We start from the raw sequence: 20,711 nt of genomic DNA on the forward strand, positions 1-20,711 counted from the left end.
CTCTCTCTTTTCACATTTTTTGTGGTACGTATCTAGGAGTTACTGTGTCTATAATAAACAAATTTTATATTTCTATATTTCCTTTTCATTTTCTAAGAGATGGGGTCTCGTGCTGTTACCCAGGCTGTAGTGCAGTGGTATGTCCATGTCTCACTGCAATCTGAACCTCCTGGGCTGAAGCGATCCTCCCAACTCACCCTCCCAAGTAGCTGGGACAACTACTTGGTGCATGCCACCATGCCTGGCTAATTTTTTTTTATTTTTTTGTTGACAGGTTCTGACTATGTTGCCCAGGCTGGTCTTGAACTTGGCCTTATTTCCTTCTATCTATGATCAGTGTAGTTAGATCACTTGATTGACACAGACCTATTCAAAGAATATAATTAGGAACAAAGGAAAAAATAAAGCTTATGTAAGCCATAATTGTTGCCACTCTAAATTTTAAAAATCACATGGAAATGAAACATACGAAAAACTATCAGTATGTATGGTGTAAGACTTAGCCACAACGGCAGTTTTATTCACCAACTTAGTTAATTTCAGGCATTTGACATGTTTCACTGAGATCACTTAATGATTACAGAATTGCCAAGCAAATTAACATTGGCCATGCATCTTATAAATTACAGATGAATTTATATAAGCAAACTAATATACTGCTTAACAGTTTTGATTATTTTAGTGTATTTTTTAAAACTTTACTCAAAGCTTAGGGAAAAATATTGTGAAGAATGCAGGGCCAGTCATTAAGCGTATTTTATGTACTGGGAAACTGTTGGTGAATTTAGGGTCAAAAAATGTTAAACAGCACAGCCATTACAGACAGTGAAAGATTTTATTTTTTTTTACTTTCATCCAAACACACCCCTTTCTGAAAAACATAAAAGCATGCACATCGATGGCATTCTTATAAAGAAAAATTAATAACTAAGCTGTAAATCAATAATAATACAAACAAAAGTTTAAATGATATGTGAAAAGATTTACAGGTAGGTATAAGGCTGTTAATTTTAGAAAATAATCCAAGTCGGTATCAATACAGGTTAAGGAGAAGCTTCTAATTTTCCAAACATTTTGATACACAATTTTTTTCAACTACTATATTTTATAGAACTTTTGTGAGAAGATTAGTATAGTTCTATGAAACCTAACATTCAAGTGATCTGATGCAGGTCAGGCTGCCTTGTTAAAATGAGTTAGAATCCACATAATTCCAACAGTATTGCCTCTCTATCCATTATATTCAAAATGTGTTAAATCCCTGTACTTAACAAAGACATGGAATTGATCTAAATTTTACTTTACAGGTAAGAGAAAGTTACAATTCAGCATGAGGAAACTTTTCATAAGTTTTACCCATGCCCCCATTGATGATTAGGCCAACTGTATCCTGAGTGTGCATGGATGTGTGCATACATTCTAATGTATACAAACCAATTCATACCACACAACTCTTCAAAGATGATGCTTGAAACAGTTTATTCTCTGGCTTGGGAGAAGCAGTGTAACAGTCACTTAATTTTCCCTTAATCATTATTTCTTTCATTTTGCTTATCATGATCCAATTGGTATGTTTAATGTGGGCCATTGATGTATTTTTGCAACAAAAATCCAGTAGCAGTAAGCGGAAATGTCAACTTAAAGGACTATAAGGAAATCAAAGTTTAAATTATAACACAAAAATAGAACATTCGCACTGAAAGGTCTTCTCTCCCATGGGATATATTGTTCCATGGCTGAAAATCGTGATCTGGTTCCTGGAACACAGCTCTTGCTCTAAGGTGATACAGATTAATGTGTAGCTCCACTAAACCTAATGGGAAGTAAACAAATTTGTTCAGTCCTGATGAATTAAGTTTGTATTTCACTGGCTTGAGAAGGTGAATTTCTTGACATAGACAAAGGCAAAATGCCTTTGCAGTAGCTGGTGAAGCCCACTCACAAGGGCTTAAAGAGTTCAACTCTGAAAGCGGGCAGCACAGGCTGGCTCTGCATTTCTTCCTAGCAAGTCTACGTGCAAGCCGCTGAGCAGCACCACTGACGGGATCCAAGGGAAGGATCAGAGCCCAGTGGGAATCCACCACACTACAGAAACGTGACTTCTGAATTAATATTCTGTTAAATCAAAGAGAAGTAGGCAAAAGGCACATGCTAGTAAATATAGGCAGAATGACTGCAGGCTCTCATCACCTTAAAAATCTTGTGAACTTGGGGTCCAACCAAGGTTCAAACTGACTCTTTTGATATTAAAAACAAAACAAAACAGAAAACCTTAATGTTTTCAAGCACTTATGACACAGACATAGGGAAGTACTAATAGCATAGCTTAAATCTTCAAAAAGCTGGGAAATTTAAAGTTCTGCTATAATGAATCAGAGTCACAATTTTAAACTTGGTTCTCATATTTTATACCATTTTCTGTGTGTACAGGGTGTGCAAATTAAGCAATTCCAATAAATATTAGAAATTTATTTTGCAAATATAAAATGAGTAAAATCAGCTAATAACGCAATACAATAAAATCACGTGCTAAAAAGAGCTTTTTCCCCATGAACACATTTTACCCTTTCCTTTGAACATCCTGACACTTCTTAAATACACTTTATTTCACTGACTTGTAGAAATAAGCAAAAGATGAAATATTAGCTAGCTGCAAGATACTAAACACTTTAGTAATAAGAGCTTCGAGCTGTCAAGTTGTAACAAATTGAAAATAACAGAGAAAGTGAAATATGCTGCAAATTAATGCTCAAAAATGCAGCCATCTGACTTACAAAATACACAATCCTCCCAGCCTTCTCAAGTTGTCATTAGTTCACGGGAAACGGACACAGCAGGAGAAACTCCATTTAGCTTTTACCCTTCCAGCAGCCCCAATTCTACAGTTGTATAACCAGGTATGTTTGTCCAAGATCATTGCATATCAGCTTTCGTCACAAATTCTATTTTATCCAATCTTCAATCAACAAGGCTTTATTTACACTCCTTATTAAATTCTGGAAACAATTTGATGTCATACGCAGCCGCCAAAAATAGACAATGTAGCACATCGCACTGTCTGGAGACAGCTACTTGTTTATGCTTTAATAGTAACCCACAAGCAGCCAAGCAGGGTTCCATATATCCATGTGTTCACATACAGCTTCCTTCCAGCATCGGTCATAAGCATGCCTGCAGTCAAACCACTTAAGATCAACATTGATGGTAAAGTCTTCTTGATACTTAATTTGGAATTAACACTTTTCCCAGGAAATCTTTTTCTTCTTTCTGGATCTGGTGACTCATAAAATTCTATAAGCATCCTATGGCCAGAATGAAAAAAGTTTAGATTTTAGTCACATCAGTATTTCAATTCAAAAAATATCAATTAGGTAGCTATTACATGCTGGAAAAGTTATGCAGATCCTGGAAAATAAAGATGAATAAGGAAAACATCCAGAAACTTGGTTTAATAGAAGTTTCTAGTCTTTTAAAATATTTTTAATATGCTCTGTGATTAGTATACATGAATTGTATATGTAATATTTCAACAGGTGGTTTTAAGCCATTTTATGAGGATGTTTTTTGTCTTTTAAACTTATGATAAAGTTTTACAGTGAACGGACTCACAAATGGCTAATAACCCGCTGCAGCTTCTCCTCCTTTCTACATGGAGCTCCTAGTCCGCCAGAAGTCACAGACAGGACCAGTGGTTCTTAGACAGCAGTCCCTCTGTATCCACAGGGGGCTGGTCCCAGGATACCCGGCAGAGACCAAGATCATAGGATGCTCAAGTCCCTGCTATATGAATAAAATGGCATGTATTTGAATATAACATATGCACATCCTCCCAAATCCTTTTTTTTTTTTGAGACAGGGCCTCGCTCTGTTGCCAGGCTGGAGTTGGCGCAATGATAGCTCACTGCAGTCTCAACCTTCCAGGCTCAGGTGATCCTCGCACCTTGGCCTCCTGAGTAGCTGGGACTATAGGGGCGTGCCTGGCTAATTTTTGTATTTTCTGTAGAGACAGGGTTTTGCCATGTTGCCCAGGCTGTCTTGAACTTCTGGCCTCAAGCAATTTGCCCGCCTTAGCCTCCCAAAGTGCTGGGATTCCAGGCGTGAGCCACCACAGCCGGCCTCTTTTATTCTGAGTATTTTTGATCTGTGCTTGGTGGAATCCGTGAATGTGGAATCCGTGGATATGGACTGCTCACTGCACCTGGGCTGTCTCAAAAACGCCTTTATTCCCAGGGAATTAGAAAGGCAGGTAAAAGAAGGAAAACAGCATACTTAATTCATTTTCCCATCTTATATAAGATTTGTAAAGGTATAATAGCAGAACATACCCAACATAATAATCTAAAACAAAAAAAATACAGAAAAGGAAAGCGCTTCTATTGCTTTATAAATCACACACCCTAGGAATAATCATTGTTTTAAAATGTCCAAACTCATTCTAAATACTTATAAAGACTTATAAAATAAGTAGGACATTAAATACTTCAGTCTTTTTTCTGAGAACACATTTTCAGGTCAATACATGTAGACCTTACTTTTAAATTTCTTCCATGGCCAAACTGGTCCTGAATGGCTCGCTTAATAAATTACATCATGTACAGTTGAGAGTCAATGAAAAATAGAAGCTTAAAGTTTCACTGTTAACTTATTATACTTTTCATCATTTTCACCTGATAAAGTTAACCCAGGAGGGTTAACTAAAAACACTGTACTGTACAACAAGGAAAAGAAGAACAATGATAGTTTCTTGAGAAGAAAATATATATTAAGAGAATAAAACAATTGGCTAAAATTTCTGAATGTAATTAACTAAAGAAGACATTTTGGATATAACGCTGTCAACTGCCCCTTGTATTTCCAACATATATAACAGCATCATGTCCACCTGCATGTCCGCATAGCCCTCTACCCCTCCCTTGCTTTTCTGCGCACACTGGCCCAGCAGCTGGACCTCACACAGTAACACCACTTTATGTGACCTGAGAGGTAGGTCTGGGCATCTGACACTGGAAAGTTTTTTTGTTTGTTTGTTGTTGTTTTTAATTTAATTTGCTATGTTATCACATAGTATTGTCCTAGAAATACTATCAATGAAAGTAGATGGGCCCACTATAACAGGTTCTTTTAGAGTGATTCGTACAAGTAAAGTTTAAAACACGATCAGACATGCATAAAATTTGATTTGAATTTATAAAATCTGTTCTTGAGACAATATAACCATTTACATTGGTTTCAAATTGTTGACTATACTGAAATCTAGTTGAACCAAAGTTCCGGAAGGGCTGGAACTGTTATTACTCACTTATCTTTAATTTCGAAACGTTCATGCAGCCATCTTCTCATATGTTCTTGTTCTTCTGGGACATCTTTTTTGTCGATACGATCAATGTGAATATGAATTTTTGGACATTCTTTGCAGAGAAATTCTAACAGAGAACAAAAATAGTTCACTTTTTTACTATTTTAGAACTCATGGTCATATAAAGTAACAATGAAAATAAGGCAATAGGACAGAAAAAGTTGTAAAATGATGAAAAAGTACAGATTCCTTAGGAAAAATAAAAGTTAAAAAAAAATAAGGATTATAAACTGGTGGTTGGGGGTTTCAAGCTGAAGTAGAAGAGCATGTTATAATTTCTAAGTCGACTACAATTACATAACTCATTAAGTTAAATCAATAGTACCAATGTTATTTTTCATGTGACAACTTTTAGTGCTACAGGCAGCCCAGGAATAGGCAGCTGGAGCCTCCTCTAAGTCCACACTCACCTCTCTGAAGGGACCCCCAAATGCCTACCACCACCAGCCCCCATCCTAGTGTGTCACCTGTCACCATAGTGACTGCTGCCTCCCCACCAGACTGCGAGCTCCACAGGGGCCGAGAGGAAGCTGGTCTGGTTCACGATGGTACCTCTTGACCTGGCACACAGCTGGGCACTCACAGGCGCCTGATAATCCTCAACTTTGCTCGTCGCCTGACACACAGCTTCTCTTCACTGACTGCTACACAGCCACAACAAACTTGGGGGAGCAACTCCCCTCCTCTCCAACGTGGCCACTGGTTTCTAATCATTGCCACTCCTTGCTTTCCTGATACTTGCCGCATTTTAACATATTATAAAATTGGTAAAAGAACCAAAATTCTTACTGTGGAGTAGCCATGAGCCCTGTAAACAACTGTAGTTTTCAAGACTTGCTAAGTTGAAAAAAGGAGACAGTCTTTTTCAGCCTCGATTGCACAAGGGATGAGCCTATTATTTATTCCAAGAAAGAACTTTGAGCCTAGAAACTCCCTTCTTTGTAGGTGGCTCCCTGTGGAAAGGTAAGAATGTTAACATATTTAATTTCCTTGGAGAACAAAGAAATATTCCTAAGACTTAAGAGCTGACTAAGGTAGGGAGGTAAGCCGAGTGGGAGGCTGAGACCTTTTGCCTCAAATTGAAAATGCGTTCAAAGACGTGTTTTGAGAAATGATGAATCTACACTCTACCATCCGAGGAAGACTTGTCTTTGCTCTTTCAACCCCACACACTTCCCGTTTTTGCTAAGTACTCTCTGCAACTGCTCTTCTTGACTTCAGTGTCGTCCTCTTAGTAACATGCAGCATTTAGATGATCAAAAATATACTGTGTTCTTATACACTTCCAGGAGTAAACTGGCTCTAATAATACATGTGCAAAACACTAAAACAAAGAAGATTTTAATTTTTCAATATTTTTGTCTTAATTTTCCTACAGTACTATCATCTGAATAATCAAAGAACTGCTTAAAAAGTATTTTCAGCAGCAGAACTGTGCCCTAGGGAAGAGCACACACAGCGGAGTCAGGTAGCCTGGGTCTCTACCTCTGGGGTAACCTTGGGCAACTCTGTCGGCCTCTCTGTGCCTAACTGTCCAAGTCTATAAAGAAGAGATAGTAATAATAGCACCACCTGAAAGGGTCATTCTAAGATTTCAAGCACCTACAGGAGCGCTTGGCACACAGTATGCACTATGTGTTAGCTATTATACTGTTTTAGCCACAAATTACTTCTCACCCTATCTTATTTCTATTTCTGATACATAAAAAGACAGATTCCAACACCAATTTTCCTGCCTTCACTGAATTATCTAGATCTCCGCCTCTACATTTCCATAATTAAGTAATCATCTGGTCAACACTGCAGATACCCGTTATTTCAAGTGCTGGCATACAGAGTGTAAGGAAGATGGAACAGACTGCATTTCGAATGTCAGAAATAGAATGCTTCGTGGAGTACAGTGCTCAGGACATGGCAGGGCCTCTATTAAGACATCAGCTTTGGAAGAAGAGGCAGTGCTGCTGTGACAAAAGGACTCCAAAACGTGCATGGGTCCTTCTGTTTTTCCTAAAACGTACATGCACTCAGAATGCGTTTACAGCATGCTTTTGAGTACGTTAATTATTTCATTCGATCTCTGCAATTCTATGCAGGCAGGGGCTGTTATTGTCTCCTTGTAAGATGAAGAAACTAACTCTCAGAGAGGACCAAGACCCAGCGTAGCCATGGTGGGGCTGTAACAGCCAAGTCCCTAAGGTTCAGGACCCAGATAGGGACTATGAGAGGAGCATGCGACAAAGTGGAAAGCAGTTCAATGTCAAATGCCATTTAGGAGATTCTAACACTGAAGGCAGGAAATAAGTGGTATAAATACTTCCTATAGATTTAATGAAGTACTTATATATCCACATTTGCAAAAACTATCTTAGCTGAAGCATAGTTCATATTACATGAGTAAAAATTACCCTATAGCACCTTAGGGAATCTAGGAAAAAATACTCTAAGGTATTATTGTTTTTCTACCTATAAATTTCTAGTAGGCACTAAAGTATACTGATAGGCTTGGGTAACAGAGAAAGTCTTCCAACTATTCGTACCGGTCACAGGTCTACTTGCTGCAGAAACCAAGCCCCATTTGCTTTGAAGGCAACACACAGGACCCACATCCAACAAGATGAAGCTGGGTAGATAACTGCTGTTAAATCACATCAATGAACACTATATAGCCTTTAAAAAAAAGTTATGGAAGTATATATACTTACATGTACAGCTGTTTATAACACACAGGAAAATATGAAGAACAGGAGATATAGACACACACACAAATGTCATCTTTAAGAAATACATAAAGGTAAATACTCTCTCCAACATACAGACACTATAAAAAAGAGGATTTAAAGGAAAATATCCAAATTAATAAAGGAAAATATCCAAATTGGGGTTACCGCTGGACAGGTGAACTTGTGGAGATTTTTCCTTCTTCTTTGGGTTATCTGTAATCCCCTCTTCCCTGATCCATTTTTTTTTTAGGCGGATTCTTGCTCTGTCACCCAGGCTAGAGTCCAGTGGCACGATCTTAGCTCACTGCAACCTCTACCTCCCAGGTTCAAGTGATTCTCTTACCTCAGCCTCCTGAGTAGCTGGGATTACAGGTGCCTACCACTGTGACCAGCTAATTTTTGTATTTTTAGTAGACATGAGGTTTCACCGTGTTGGCCACGCTGGTCTAGAACTCCTGACCTTGTCATCCACCTGCCTCAGCATGCCAAAGTGCTGGGATTACACAGGCATGAGCCACTGTGCCCGGCCTCCATATTTTTTAATTTAAAAATATTAATAGAAATGGAAAGTATATATGTGGTAATATGAAAATACTGGTAGAAAAAACTTAACTAGGATCATACACAATACTTAAATAGAATATCAAAGGTTGTCCTTAAGCACACAATTTATTACATTACACCAGCCACTTCAGAAATATAATTAAGAAAAACAATAGTAATCAAACTACACTGTTTCATCTCTGCCACAATGACATCTTCCATTATTATACGAAGCAGTGAACCACGAGAGAATGCCCAGGCGGGCTTTGATTTATACCTCCCTTAAAATGAAACTTACACCATAAAACGGAAAGGACAAGGGACACTACTGGCTGCCTCTCTCTTCAACATGAGACCTCATGACGGTGACCGCAAGAATTCCTGTGGCATTTCTTAGCACTGTAGCTTCTACAGCTTCCCAGCTCTCACCTGCAGAGGGCCCTGGTAGCAACGTGGAGCGGAGCAGAGGCCCTGCATGTTCAACAATCACTGCAGCTAATTCTGACAAACAGTGATCCCCCAGAATGCTTTGAGAAACACTGGGCCATGGCATATCAACAATCTAGCAACTTCAGAAAAAAGTTATTTCTTAATTGCACCATAAAATATGAACATTAAATAGCCTACTATATATAGAGATAATATTTAATATTAATGAAATTTGGCCACAAAGTATTTACAGTATTCCAAGTTACGGAATTTTCTACCTAACACAACTTATATCACATTTCACATAATTTAAAGTGACTCTTAATCTAAAGTAGATTATAACCAGACCAGAACACCAATCAATTCATACCAACAATTGAAAGCAGGGCTGAGCCAGTGACAGAAAACAAAACAAAAAAAAACAATGAAAGCAGGGTTTTTCAAACTACAGGTTAAAAGCAACACACTAGAAGAAAAAACGTGTTATGATTATGTCTTATGTGCACAGGTATACATGTAGAATCATGTCTCAGAAAGCGAGAATGCTAACTCTAAAATGTGAATGCATTTGTACATCTGAGAGACATTTCCAAAGCAACTTCTACAGAGGTTTATACTATATTGCATTCCTAACAGCAAAGTATAAAAATGCCTGTTAATACTTTAATCTCACCCACTGAGCCTATGATCAAACCTTGGGATGTTTGCCAATCTAATGGATTAAAAAAAAAAAAGGTGTCCCCTGTAGTTTTAATTTGCACTTATCTTATTATGAATGAGGTTACATGAGAAATGTCTATTCTTGTCCTTTACCCATTTTTCTTTCTGGTTATCAGTCATCTTCTTACCAATTTGCAAGTGCACTTTACGCAAGAAGGAAATGATCCCTTTTCTATGATCTAAGTTGCAAATAATTTCCCAGTTTGTCTTGCAGTCTTGGTGTATTTTTCCTTTAATTCAGAAATACTTTATCCTTGACTGAAGTGGTAAGATTTTCTTTATGGTATCTGGGTGTGTCAGAAAGGTCAAACTTTCAAAAGGAGATAACTTGTAATGAATACACATAGGCACTGACCACCCCAAAGCCACAGTCAGCTCACATGTAGCAGAGGATAAGCAGGGCAGTGGGAGGTTGGAACCCAGGCAATGCAACTCAGAGAGGGTTTTGGCTTCCTCAAAGCACTTGCGATGCAGCTGGGAAGAGCGAAAGACAGAGCCCCGTGCTAAGTGCCAGCACTGTAACACACGCCATTAGTGCCACAGCAGTACTGCAAGAGCAGGGGCAGGAGAAGGCACAGTGCTATGCTGGGAAAGATGCCACCTGTCACTCTGGGAGAACAGTAGGCTTGGATGAGGGCAACAAAAGAGAGGGTGGTTTCCTGTGGAAAGCAGGATTGGCCACACAAAGTCTTCAACTACTGAATATGCATGGGGTGCAGAAGGACTCAGTCAGCCAGGTTCACCACGGCCGAGGCTCCACGGCACCGCACAGGAGGAAGCGAAGGCAAGGCAGAGCTCAAGGCTGGAAGGCAGTCCTCCGATAGCAGGCCACAGAGGCCGGCCTTACCCATGAACTCTGCTGAACCAAGGGGTTCTTAGACAGGAGGGGACACGATAAAGTAGCAGCATTTAAACAAGGTTATTATGGGGAGTCTATCTGTTTTTCATTGGTTATAAACACTTGTTTAATGTTAAACTATGTTTAATAAACCAATGACAATCTTGCTGAACAAATGTCTGTTTTCAAATGCAAAAACAGGTAAATAACTCCTTTGATAGTTTAAAAGAGAAAAATATTAATAAGCCACTTTTTATAAGAATGGAGGGACGGTAGAATAAGAATATATACTTAAATTTGCACATACAACGCACAACAAATTAAGAAAACTGGTTATCGCTAGGAAGGAGAAGGGAAGGCCAGGTAGCAGGGTGGAAAGCAAGGAAGACGTTTCACTGTGCATTTTGTACAGTTTTAACTTTTAAACTGATGCATTACATATTCTAAAAATTTACATTTAAAATGAAAAACACCTTAGTTTCCTACTTTACAATTACTCTGTGTTATATACAATTATGAGAACAATCATCTTTCAGATATAACTATGTCAGATTTTTTCTTTCCTCCCACCATAACCAGTTTTTATGCTAGCTAGCCCCGGGCCTCACTCCTCCAGCCTCCCTCCCTAACTTTCTGCAGTAGGCAGCTGCTCTCTCTTTTAGTCAAAGAGCTTTTCTTCTAAAACTTGAATGACCCTCATCTTATCATTATTTAACAAACTAATCATTTGACAACTATTCTCTCACAGAACTTTGGAAAAATCCCTGACATCCAAAGATTACACACAGACAGTGTTAGATAATGTAATGGTACACAGTACTACGTCTAGAAGGCCTATGTGTAAGGTTGGGCAGAATAATTTCTATCCTTGCTCACTTCTGAATGCTTTAATAATGTCTACTTTTATAAATGTTTCGTTGTCGTTAAAAATATTGTTCTATAAAATTTCCAAGGCACATCAACTTCAGAGGAATGCTTCAGGAGAGGGTTTCCACGTAAAACGTGCTGCAGGCTCATATTTTGAACATCTGCCCTCAGTAGATCCTACTGATACAAGCACACTGACATACATACTAGCTCAACCCCAAACAACTGATGAGGTAAAAACACAAAGCTCATTTGGGAGGCCGAGGCGCGTGGATCACCTGAGGTAAGGAATTTGAGACCAGCCTGGCCAACGTGGTGAAACCCCATCTCTACTAAAACTACAAATATTAGTCATGCGTGGTGGCACATGCATGTAGTTCCAGCTACTCAGGAGGCTGAGGCAAGAGAATCTTGTGAACGTGGGAGGCGGAGGTTGCAGTGAGCCAAGATTGCGCCACTGCACTCCAGCCTGGGCAAGAGTGAAACTCTTGTCTCAAAACAAAAAACAAAAATACCCCATGAAGCCTAGTGCTCTCTCTCAACCCCAGCTCAAACAGGTATTTTGAAAAGGGGACAGAAACTCCACACACTTCCCTGTTTGCCTATTTCCATGTTTACATTTCTCTAACAGCTAACACTATGTTTGGTTAGTTTAACTAAGCTATCCTGCTCACTTAAAATTCTATTTCTTTCTGGTTATATCTGACAATAGCTCAAAGGTCCTTAAAACCTATGGATTAAAGACTTAAATGTTAGACCTAAAACCATTAAAATCCTACAAGAAAACCTAGGCAATACCATTCAGGACATAGGCGTGGGCAAGGACTTCATGTCTAAAACACCAAAAGCAATGGCAACAACAGCCAAAATTGACAAATGGGATCTAATTAAACTAAAGAGCTTCTGCACAGCAAAAGAAACTACCATCAGAGTGAACAGGCAACCTACAGAATGGGAGAAAATCTTTGCAACCTACTCATCTGACAAAGGGCTAATATCCAGAATCTACAATGAACTCGAACAAATTTACAAGAAAAAAACAAACAACCCCATCAAAAAGTGGGCGAAGGACATGAACAGACACTTCTCAAAAGAAGACATTTATGCAGCCAAAAAACACATGAAAAAATGCTCATCATCACTGGCCATCAGAGAAATGCAAATCAAAACCACAGTGAGATACCATCTCACAACAGTTAGAATGGCCATCATTAAAAAATCAGGAAACAACAGGTGCTGGAGGGGATGTGGAGAAATAGGAACACTTTTACACTGTTGGTAGGACTGTAAACTAGTTCAACCATTGTGGAAGTCAGTGTGGCGATTCCTCAGGGATCTAGGACTAGAAATACCATTTGACCCAGCCATCCCATTACTGGGTATATACCCAAAGGACTATAAATCATGCTGCTATAAAGACACATGCACACGTATGTTTACTGCGGCACTATTCACAATAGCAAAGACTTGGAACCAACCCAAATGTCCAACAACGATAGATTGGATTAAGAAAATGTGGCACATATACACCATGGAATACTTTGCAGCCATAAAAAATGATGAGTTAATGTCCTTTGTAGGGACATGGATGAAACAGGAAAACATTATTCTCAGTAAACTATCGCAAGGACAAAAAACCAAACACCGCATGTTCTCACTCATAGGTGGGAATTGAACAATGAGAACTCATGGACACAGGAAGGGGAACATCACACTCGGGGGACTGTTGTGGGGTGGGGGTAGGGGGGAGGGACAGCATTAGGAGATATACCTAATGCTAAATGACGAGTTAATGGGTGCAGCAAAACAACATGGCACATGGATACATATGTAACAAATCTGCACATTGTGCACATGTACCCTAAAACCTAAAGTATAATAATAAAAAAAAAAGAAAAGTACACAAAAACAAACAAACAAAAAAAAAACCTAACATGTTTGGAAAAAAAAAGCTCGCACTTAACTATATTTCTTCTTGTCACAACGACACCAAATTTAATAAATATTTTATGAAAAATACAGCAAAAGGGCAGCACTGACTAATAATGCGTGCTCAGTACTGCCGGGCACGCTCCTTCTTCACGTCTTCCTCCCTTTTACAGAGCTTTCCTTTTAAGTGTGAACTTTGAGTAGAAAGAGTCTGGATCAATGATAATTGGCGAGTCCATAGGACTCATACGACAGCCAAGAAACACCACACTTTGCAGGACTAATGAATTTCAACTGTTACATCTTAATAACGTCTTGAAAAATATACCGGATAAATGTAATGAAGGAAAAAAGTACACTTAACCTACTTTGTAAAAGTGAATTCTACATAAACATATGCACCGTATATATCGTGTGGCACGCATTTCAGGTGCATGAACACACTTACCTGTCATGGTCGGTGACTCTCTTCGCTGCCCTCCATCGTCCTTCCCTTCATAAACCACCGTAACATCATAAATTGCATCTAAATAATTCTTCATGCAATCAAAAGCAACGTGAGTTGCCTTTATTCGTGGTGTTAGCACATGTTTTAATACTGCAAGGCCTAGAAGTCAATTCAGTGTTGTCATTAAATAGTTACAAAACACCTCCACAATATATTGTTTAACATCTAAATTATTTTTAAATTCCCTCAAATAAACACACCAGAATCTATGAATTCCACAACCTCACATATTTAGGGCTTTAAGTTTAGAAAGCACTCTCACTTGCAGCATGGATCTGAGGTTTATCTGTGTGCCTGCAGGACTCAGTGCTTCATTCCTTTTTATGGCTGAATAGTATTCCATTGTGTGAACAGATCACATTTTGTTTACCTATTCATTGCTTCATGGACGTTTGGGTTGCTTCCATACTTTGGCTATTATGAATAATGCTGCTATGAACATTCATAGGAATTCTACATGAAGGCTGCAGGTGAACAAGCTTTTGTACGAACATGCGATTTCATTCCTCTTGGGCATATCTGACATATTTTTAAAAGGTTCTTTAGCTGGGGGACTACTGCAATTATCCAGAACAAATCGCATTCATTAGGTTCCTACTAGGGTTAAGGATTTGTTCTTCTCTCCTTCCTATAACCTCCCTTTTCCTTGATTAAAATATTTACTGACAATTTAACAGAAAACAGTAGCTCTCAATAAGTGACATGAAACTAGACTGCAAAAAACTAGTCTAGATTTTCTACTGGCCTCTCTCGAGGGAAAGTAGCTGAGTAAGGAAGAACATCTATTACATGTTGGGACTGTCCCACACAAGAGTATTTAAAAAGCAGGGTGGTGTGGGAAAGACAAAGATTCCCACAAGCACATATCTGACTTTAGTCCCCAGGGCAGGGGCAGTTAAATTGATTCACAAACTTGCAACAAAAATCTCAATCGCATACCAAGCTGGGAAGCATTTATTTGTCAATGAAACTAGTTAACACTTCCTTCTTCACTACTGGAGCTCATCCAACTTTATGAAGTCCAAAGTTTCAAAATATCACTCTGTGGTGTTCACTAAAACAACTAATTACTAGCATCCAAGTAAGTTAGTAAGGAAATAAAGACAGAAAGGTAGTATTTTTAAAACATAAAAGGAAATGAATTATCATGAATGTTTTAAAAAAATAGCTTTGTGACTAGGCTTCTGCTCCAGAAGGCATAGATAAGGCCACGCCACCACTAGAAGGGGAATGGCAAGGAGGAAGACATACAGAGCATGGCTGCGTGCACCCACCTGCCAGGCAAAGAGAAGTGGGAGGGCAGGAGGCAGGGAAAGAAAAAGCACATGGAGCTGGGCACGGTGGCACGTGTGTGCCTGTAGTCCTAACTACTCAGGAGGACTGCTTTAGCCTTGGAGTTGGGGAGCGGAGGAGAGAAGGAAGAGAGGGAGGGAGAAGAATATAGAAAGAAAGCAAAAAGAAAAGAGAGAGAAGGAGAGAAAGCAAGCAAGCAAGCAAGAGAGAACGAGTGAGGGAAGGAAGAAAGGGAGGGAGGGAAGGAAAAGAAGGAAGAGAGAGAGAATGAAAGAAAGAAGGAAGAAAGAAGGGGGAGAGAAGATGAGTTCAAATTGGGCATACTGAGGCTGAAGTAACAAAACATTCTAGAAGTAGTTGGAAATATGGTCTCTAAAATGGCAAGAATCAACCGATGCTAAGCATGTGGAAATCATGGGAATGGATAACTGAAGTAATGGCACTGGCTGAGCACAATAAAAGGCAGAAGATGAAAAGGCAAGAAATACAGACTTCGGAAACATCCATGTTAAAAAAGAAAAGGTAAAAGTACTAAAAGAGAATAGGACAACCCAGGAAATAAAAAAATGGGGGAACCAATGTAATACAAAAACGAAGGGAAGAGAATGTTTAAAGGAAGAGAAGGTGATATTTATCTTCACAAAGAAAAATTATACTCCATTGTTTATTTCTACAATAAAGTTAAAATTGTTTTCTGGTTATAAAGTTATAAATAATGTCAAAAGTTACGTGAAAGTTAACAAATATCACAACTGACACAAATGATACGATGCTTTGGAGGTCACTGGTAAGTGAGAAGTGGGATACATTTCTGGACAGTGGATGAAGTCAAATACAAGAAAGCAAGGGGCCCAAACTTCTCTTTGCACAGCTGTAGGCTTAGTTATTTCAGAATCGGAGTACGTTTGAAAGCTGGGAGAAACCCCAGCAGAGAAGTAAGGCAGATGACTGAGGCAATGATGGAGATAGGGTAGATGAAATCAAGAGCTTAGAAACTGTTGACGTTGCCATGTCTAAGAAGAAAATTTTTCTCCAAAGTTTTCTTCTTAGACATGGCAGCTTCAGCAGTTTGTTCCAAAGAAATACAAGTCAAGAGAGTCCACATTAAGATTTTGAAATCAAAAGGGATATTGGGTGCACTCTTTCCAGAGAAACATAACGTTCTGAAGGCAAAAAATCCTTGAATGTGAGGAGAAAAAAAATCCATGAAAACCACAAGAGATAGTCAACAGGAGAAAAATAAAAGAACTGCTCAACACAGACTTGGCTCGGTTGAAATGAAATGGCCTGGCTTGGCTGCAGAAGGCAGTCAGCATTGACCTTACGATGTTCTCCACTGCTAAGGAAGGGAGAAAACAAACAGGGTTGCCAAGGGCTGAGGAAAGGCAGGGCAGCAACAGAACAGCCCAGCATTGGGATGGGCAGACCCCTGGGCTGGGGCAGACAAGAGCTGCAGAAGGCCCTGCAAGCTGCAGAAGGGCCAAGGAAGGAGAGATTAGAAATCAGCCAAAAACACAGGTTCAGAGCGAGTGAGGAGGAGGGAGAACCAGAGTCAGCTACACGGTGTGGGTGACCCAGTGCCATTTCCAGACGAACTTCAAGGTGGTGAAAACAGAGCATTCAACCCAGCACAGGACCCAGGACCAAGCACAGGACCCAGGACCAAGCAAAGGACCCCAGACCAAGCACAGGACCCCGGACCAAGCACAGGACCCGGGACCAAGCACAGGACCCGGGACCAAGCACAGGACCCGGGACCAAGCACAGGACCTCGGACCAAGCACAGGACCCGGGACCAAGCACAGGACCTGGGACCAAGCACAGGACCCCGGACCAAGCACAGGACCTGGGACCAAGACAGGACCCGGGACCAAGCACAGGACCCAGAACCAAGCACAGGACCCAGAACAAAGCACAGGACTCCGGACCAAGCACAGGACCCCGTACAGGAAAAAAGGATCCCTCCAAGCCTCCACAAAGGACTGCAGCCCTGCCAACACCTTGATTTCAGCTGAGTAAGACCCATTTCAGACTTCTCAATTGTAAGAGAAGAAATCTGTGGTGTTTTAAGCCACCAAGTTTGTGGCCCTTCCTGAGAGCAGCCACAGGAAGTAAAAGCACCTTCTTAAGGGTGAGAGTGCCATTACCACGCAAAGCTGAGCACTAGCTTTCTTGCTTGCTATGCTAACTTTCTCAGAAGTTGGCTTCAAAGTATTCATTTAATTTCTACTTCTTTGATTATGAGAAAGAATAAACATTTGTTCAAGTGTGTGGGTCATTTGTATCTCTTGAATTTCTTATTCATGCCCTTTTCCCATTTTTCTAGTTTATGTCTTTTCTTACTAATTAGGAAGGACTTTTGTAATATTAAGTATATTAATATCCTATATTATATTATTAACTTGCCATTTGCCAACTAAATTTGTTCATATGATGTTTGAGACATAAAAATAACTTTTACTCAGTTAAGTCTACAAAGAAAAAAATTGCTTTGTAGCTCATTCCCTTTGTTCTCATGTTTTGAAAGAACTCTCAAATCTCTACAATCACCAGTGTTATTCATCCTATGAACAACATGAAAATTCTAGGTATCTGGTTTGCCAATATAGACACATCATTAAATTTCTGTTTTCTATCATGAGAGTTCAAAAAGCTTAAGTATGTCACCTTTGCTAGCTACTATGGTTTTAATCATGGCAATTTAAAAAAAAAAAAAAAACCATAGGGGCTCACTTTAATGGGTTCAGGTGGCAGATTAAGATACCTTTAATTCCACATTCCTTATAATCACTAGAAACCCAAATATCTAAAACAATTCTAAGGAAAATTAGTTAAAACAAAACCCTTCGTACAGCTGAGAAAAGTTTAAATATTACCGCAGTGCCTGCACTTCTGCAGGACCCCATCTGAACAGTTTCTTCCTCCATATCTAAGTTTCTTATAAGAGGTATGCAACTGCTATCAATTTGTTCTTTTTGTGAATAAAACTTAGGCAAAAAAACTGAATGATGGAGTTACTAAGACAAGAAATATGAGTGTATGCATGGAAGGATAAATTCTATCTTCAATATGCTGAGTTTGAGACATCCTTTTGGGCCAGTCAAGCGAAGCTCTCTAGTGGACAATTGTACAAATGGGTCCAAAGTTAGGCAGAGAAATATGGAGGGGAGGAAGCTTTTGTGAGTCATCAGCAGTCAAGTAAACGGTGGCTAAAGCCATGGATTTAGAGGAAGATCACCATGAGAAACAAAAAGTGAAATTAATGAAAGACCAAAACCTGACATTGGAAATAACACATGCAGCAGGGAGAAATGAAGCAGAAAGAGGCTGGAAAGGAGGCTGGGAAGTAATTGCCAGAGAGTTGAGAGGATAATGGAGAACAGCCCCACAGAAGTCTAGGGAGAGAATTTCAAGTCAGACCAAAACAAATTGAGGGCAGGGTGAGTACTGGAAAAAGTGCTTACAACAGAGGTAGACGACGGATTCGAGAGGGGTTTTTGTTTTTTTCTGTTGAATAAATGTGAAAAGGGCAACAGAGACAATGGCGTTGCAAAAGAGCAACTGAAACGACAGAACGTGACGTCTATCCGAGGAAGCAGTGAAAGTCAAAAGGGAGCTGGCAGATGGGGAGACCAACTGAACCCTCCTATTCTGAACCACTCCTTAATAGGACATGTGTTTAAAAACGAACTGGCATTTTTTAAATGTACTGTTACAAATGATGTCATATACATATGACACATCTGCTCTTGTAAGCACCTTGTAAAAACTCCCCCTCATCATTTTTAATTAAACTAATATTAAATAACATTAAAAATTCGTTTCATGCACTAGTCACATGTTGAATGCTCAAAAACCACATTGGTAGGAGCCAGCACACTGGACAGAACAGATAAAGAACTTCACCATTATTGCAGAAAGTTCCATTAGACGGCACTGTCATAGGCCCTGGCGTAATGTCACCAACAAGGTATTTGCTCAGTGAGTGAGTGACTAACAGCACACGGAGATCACATACTAAATCACAGTCAAGCTTCAAAGTCACCTCTAAGAACATGGCATAGCCACTGTTTTCTGTATACTTCCCAATTTGGTTAAATTGCATAGCTTATTGGTGTATCAATTATCCAATTTTCTAAAATATGGATATTAAGAACATTACCATTGTTGAAGACATTAATAGCTTCCAAGCACTGTGAACCAACTTTGTGCAACTTCTCCATTAGAAACTTGACATATTTTCTAATCTAATTCTCACACAGATTTAGATCTACTTACAAGGCATATGTTCTTTTAAGAGATGAAGAAGCAAGCTCAGTAACATTACACAACTTGCAAGTTGCAACCATATAACTAATAAAAGTCCGAGTTTGGACTCCAACTTAGGTCTGTCAACTTACAAAACAGAAGCTCCATTACACATAAACCGCACTGTAGAAAAAGCTTCCATCTACATAATCATGTACTTAGATAGATTTTAAATAAATCCATGGCACAAGAACATGTATCGTAACAAGCACTTGAACTTAACTTCTCAGATATATGTAATAATAGCATGCAAGTGAATTAAGGAGAAGAAACTTCATTTCCTAACAGATAATATGTACATTAATTCAAGGAATGAATACATTCATTCTTTCAATTGTAAAACAAAATTATCTTTTCCAGGAAGAAAAACTAAAAATGTTATTATCTTTAAAAATTATCTGTTCAAACACTGTCAAAGTTTTACTTACCACGTTGGGCAGCAAATGCCTGACTAGCTGAAAGGACTTTTGTTTGCTCTGGATTATACCTTGTACCTTCTGGAAAAATCACAAGATACATCTGTGGGACATAGAGCAAATTTGGTTTATTTTGTGTGAGCTTTGTTTTTGTTATTGTTGTTAACCTAAAAAAGCTAAACCTACTAATGCTAAGAGAGTATTTCCTACAGTAGGAGAAAATGTATATTAATTTACATGTGACCTTCATTTCAAGCAGAGCAAACAAAATGCAACAATTCAATTAAGTCTGCACATAAAGTGAACTATATTTTAAATGCAGTGCTACATTTATTGGTAGGTCAGCCATGAAGAATCTACATTTCTAAGTACATGCTAATAATTCACTAATTAAAAATAGGCCATGAAATGCTGACTCATACAAAAAGCCTCAATGAGTTTTTTCCCTTTGAGATCCTGTAATATGTCATTTTTAGAAATAGAAATTTTAGAAATCAGTATCGTTAAGTACCTCATTTGAGGAAAATCTAGTAATTCCTACCATGTAAAAGGTTCTAAATGTTCACATTCAAAAGCTTCACACAGAATTCCTATTTTACACAGCTCCTTTAGTGCATTTTAAATTTTCTTTATAAGCAATCTCATTTGTTATATAAACTGAAACTAAAATAATATAAAGAAGAATATCAAGCTGGATGTTTAATAAGTAATCAATTAGTCTAAGTTTTTACACTTATTTGCTTAGGAAAGTAAAAACAGAAACATTAAAATTATACAGCAAAAA

The 20,711-nt window shown here is 38.8% G+C and overlaps 1 protein-coding gene across 3 annotated transcripts in view; it reads right to left on the minus strand.

The window, feature by feature from the left end:
* Nucleotides 1-816: 816 nt before the first annotated feature.
* The window catches only part of AGPAT5 (1-acylglycerol-3-phosphate O-acyltransferase 5), a 52,142-nt gene continuing 32,247 nt past the window's right edge, over nt 817-20,711 (minus strand). For all 3 annotated transcript variants that reach the window (XM_055289165.2, XM_063638040.1, XM_055289182.2), the window contains 4 exons: nt 19,940-20,030; nt 13,851-14,009; nt 5,300-5,423; nt 817-3,302 (listed from right to left, as the gene is read on the minus strand). In XM_055289165.2, coding sequence (XP_055145140.1) covers nt 3,077-3,302; nt 5,300-5,423; nt 13,851-14,009; nt 19,940-20,030 — 600 coding nt within the window. In that variant the 3' untranslated portion in view covers nt 817-3,076. The remainder of the gene's footprint in view (nt 3,303-5,299; nt 5,424-13,850; nt 14,010-19,939; nt 20,031-20,711) is intronic.

This window comes from Symphalangus syndactylus, chromosome 1 (genome assembly GCF_028878055.3).
Source record: "Symphalangus syndactylus isolate Jambi chromosome 1, NHGRI_mSymSyn1-v2.1_pri, whole genome shotgun sequence".
Classification (NCBI taxonomy): Eukaryota; Metazoa; Chordata; class Mammalia; order Primates; family Hylobatidae; genus Symphalangus; species Symphalangus syndactylus.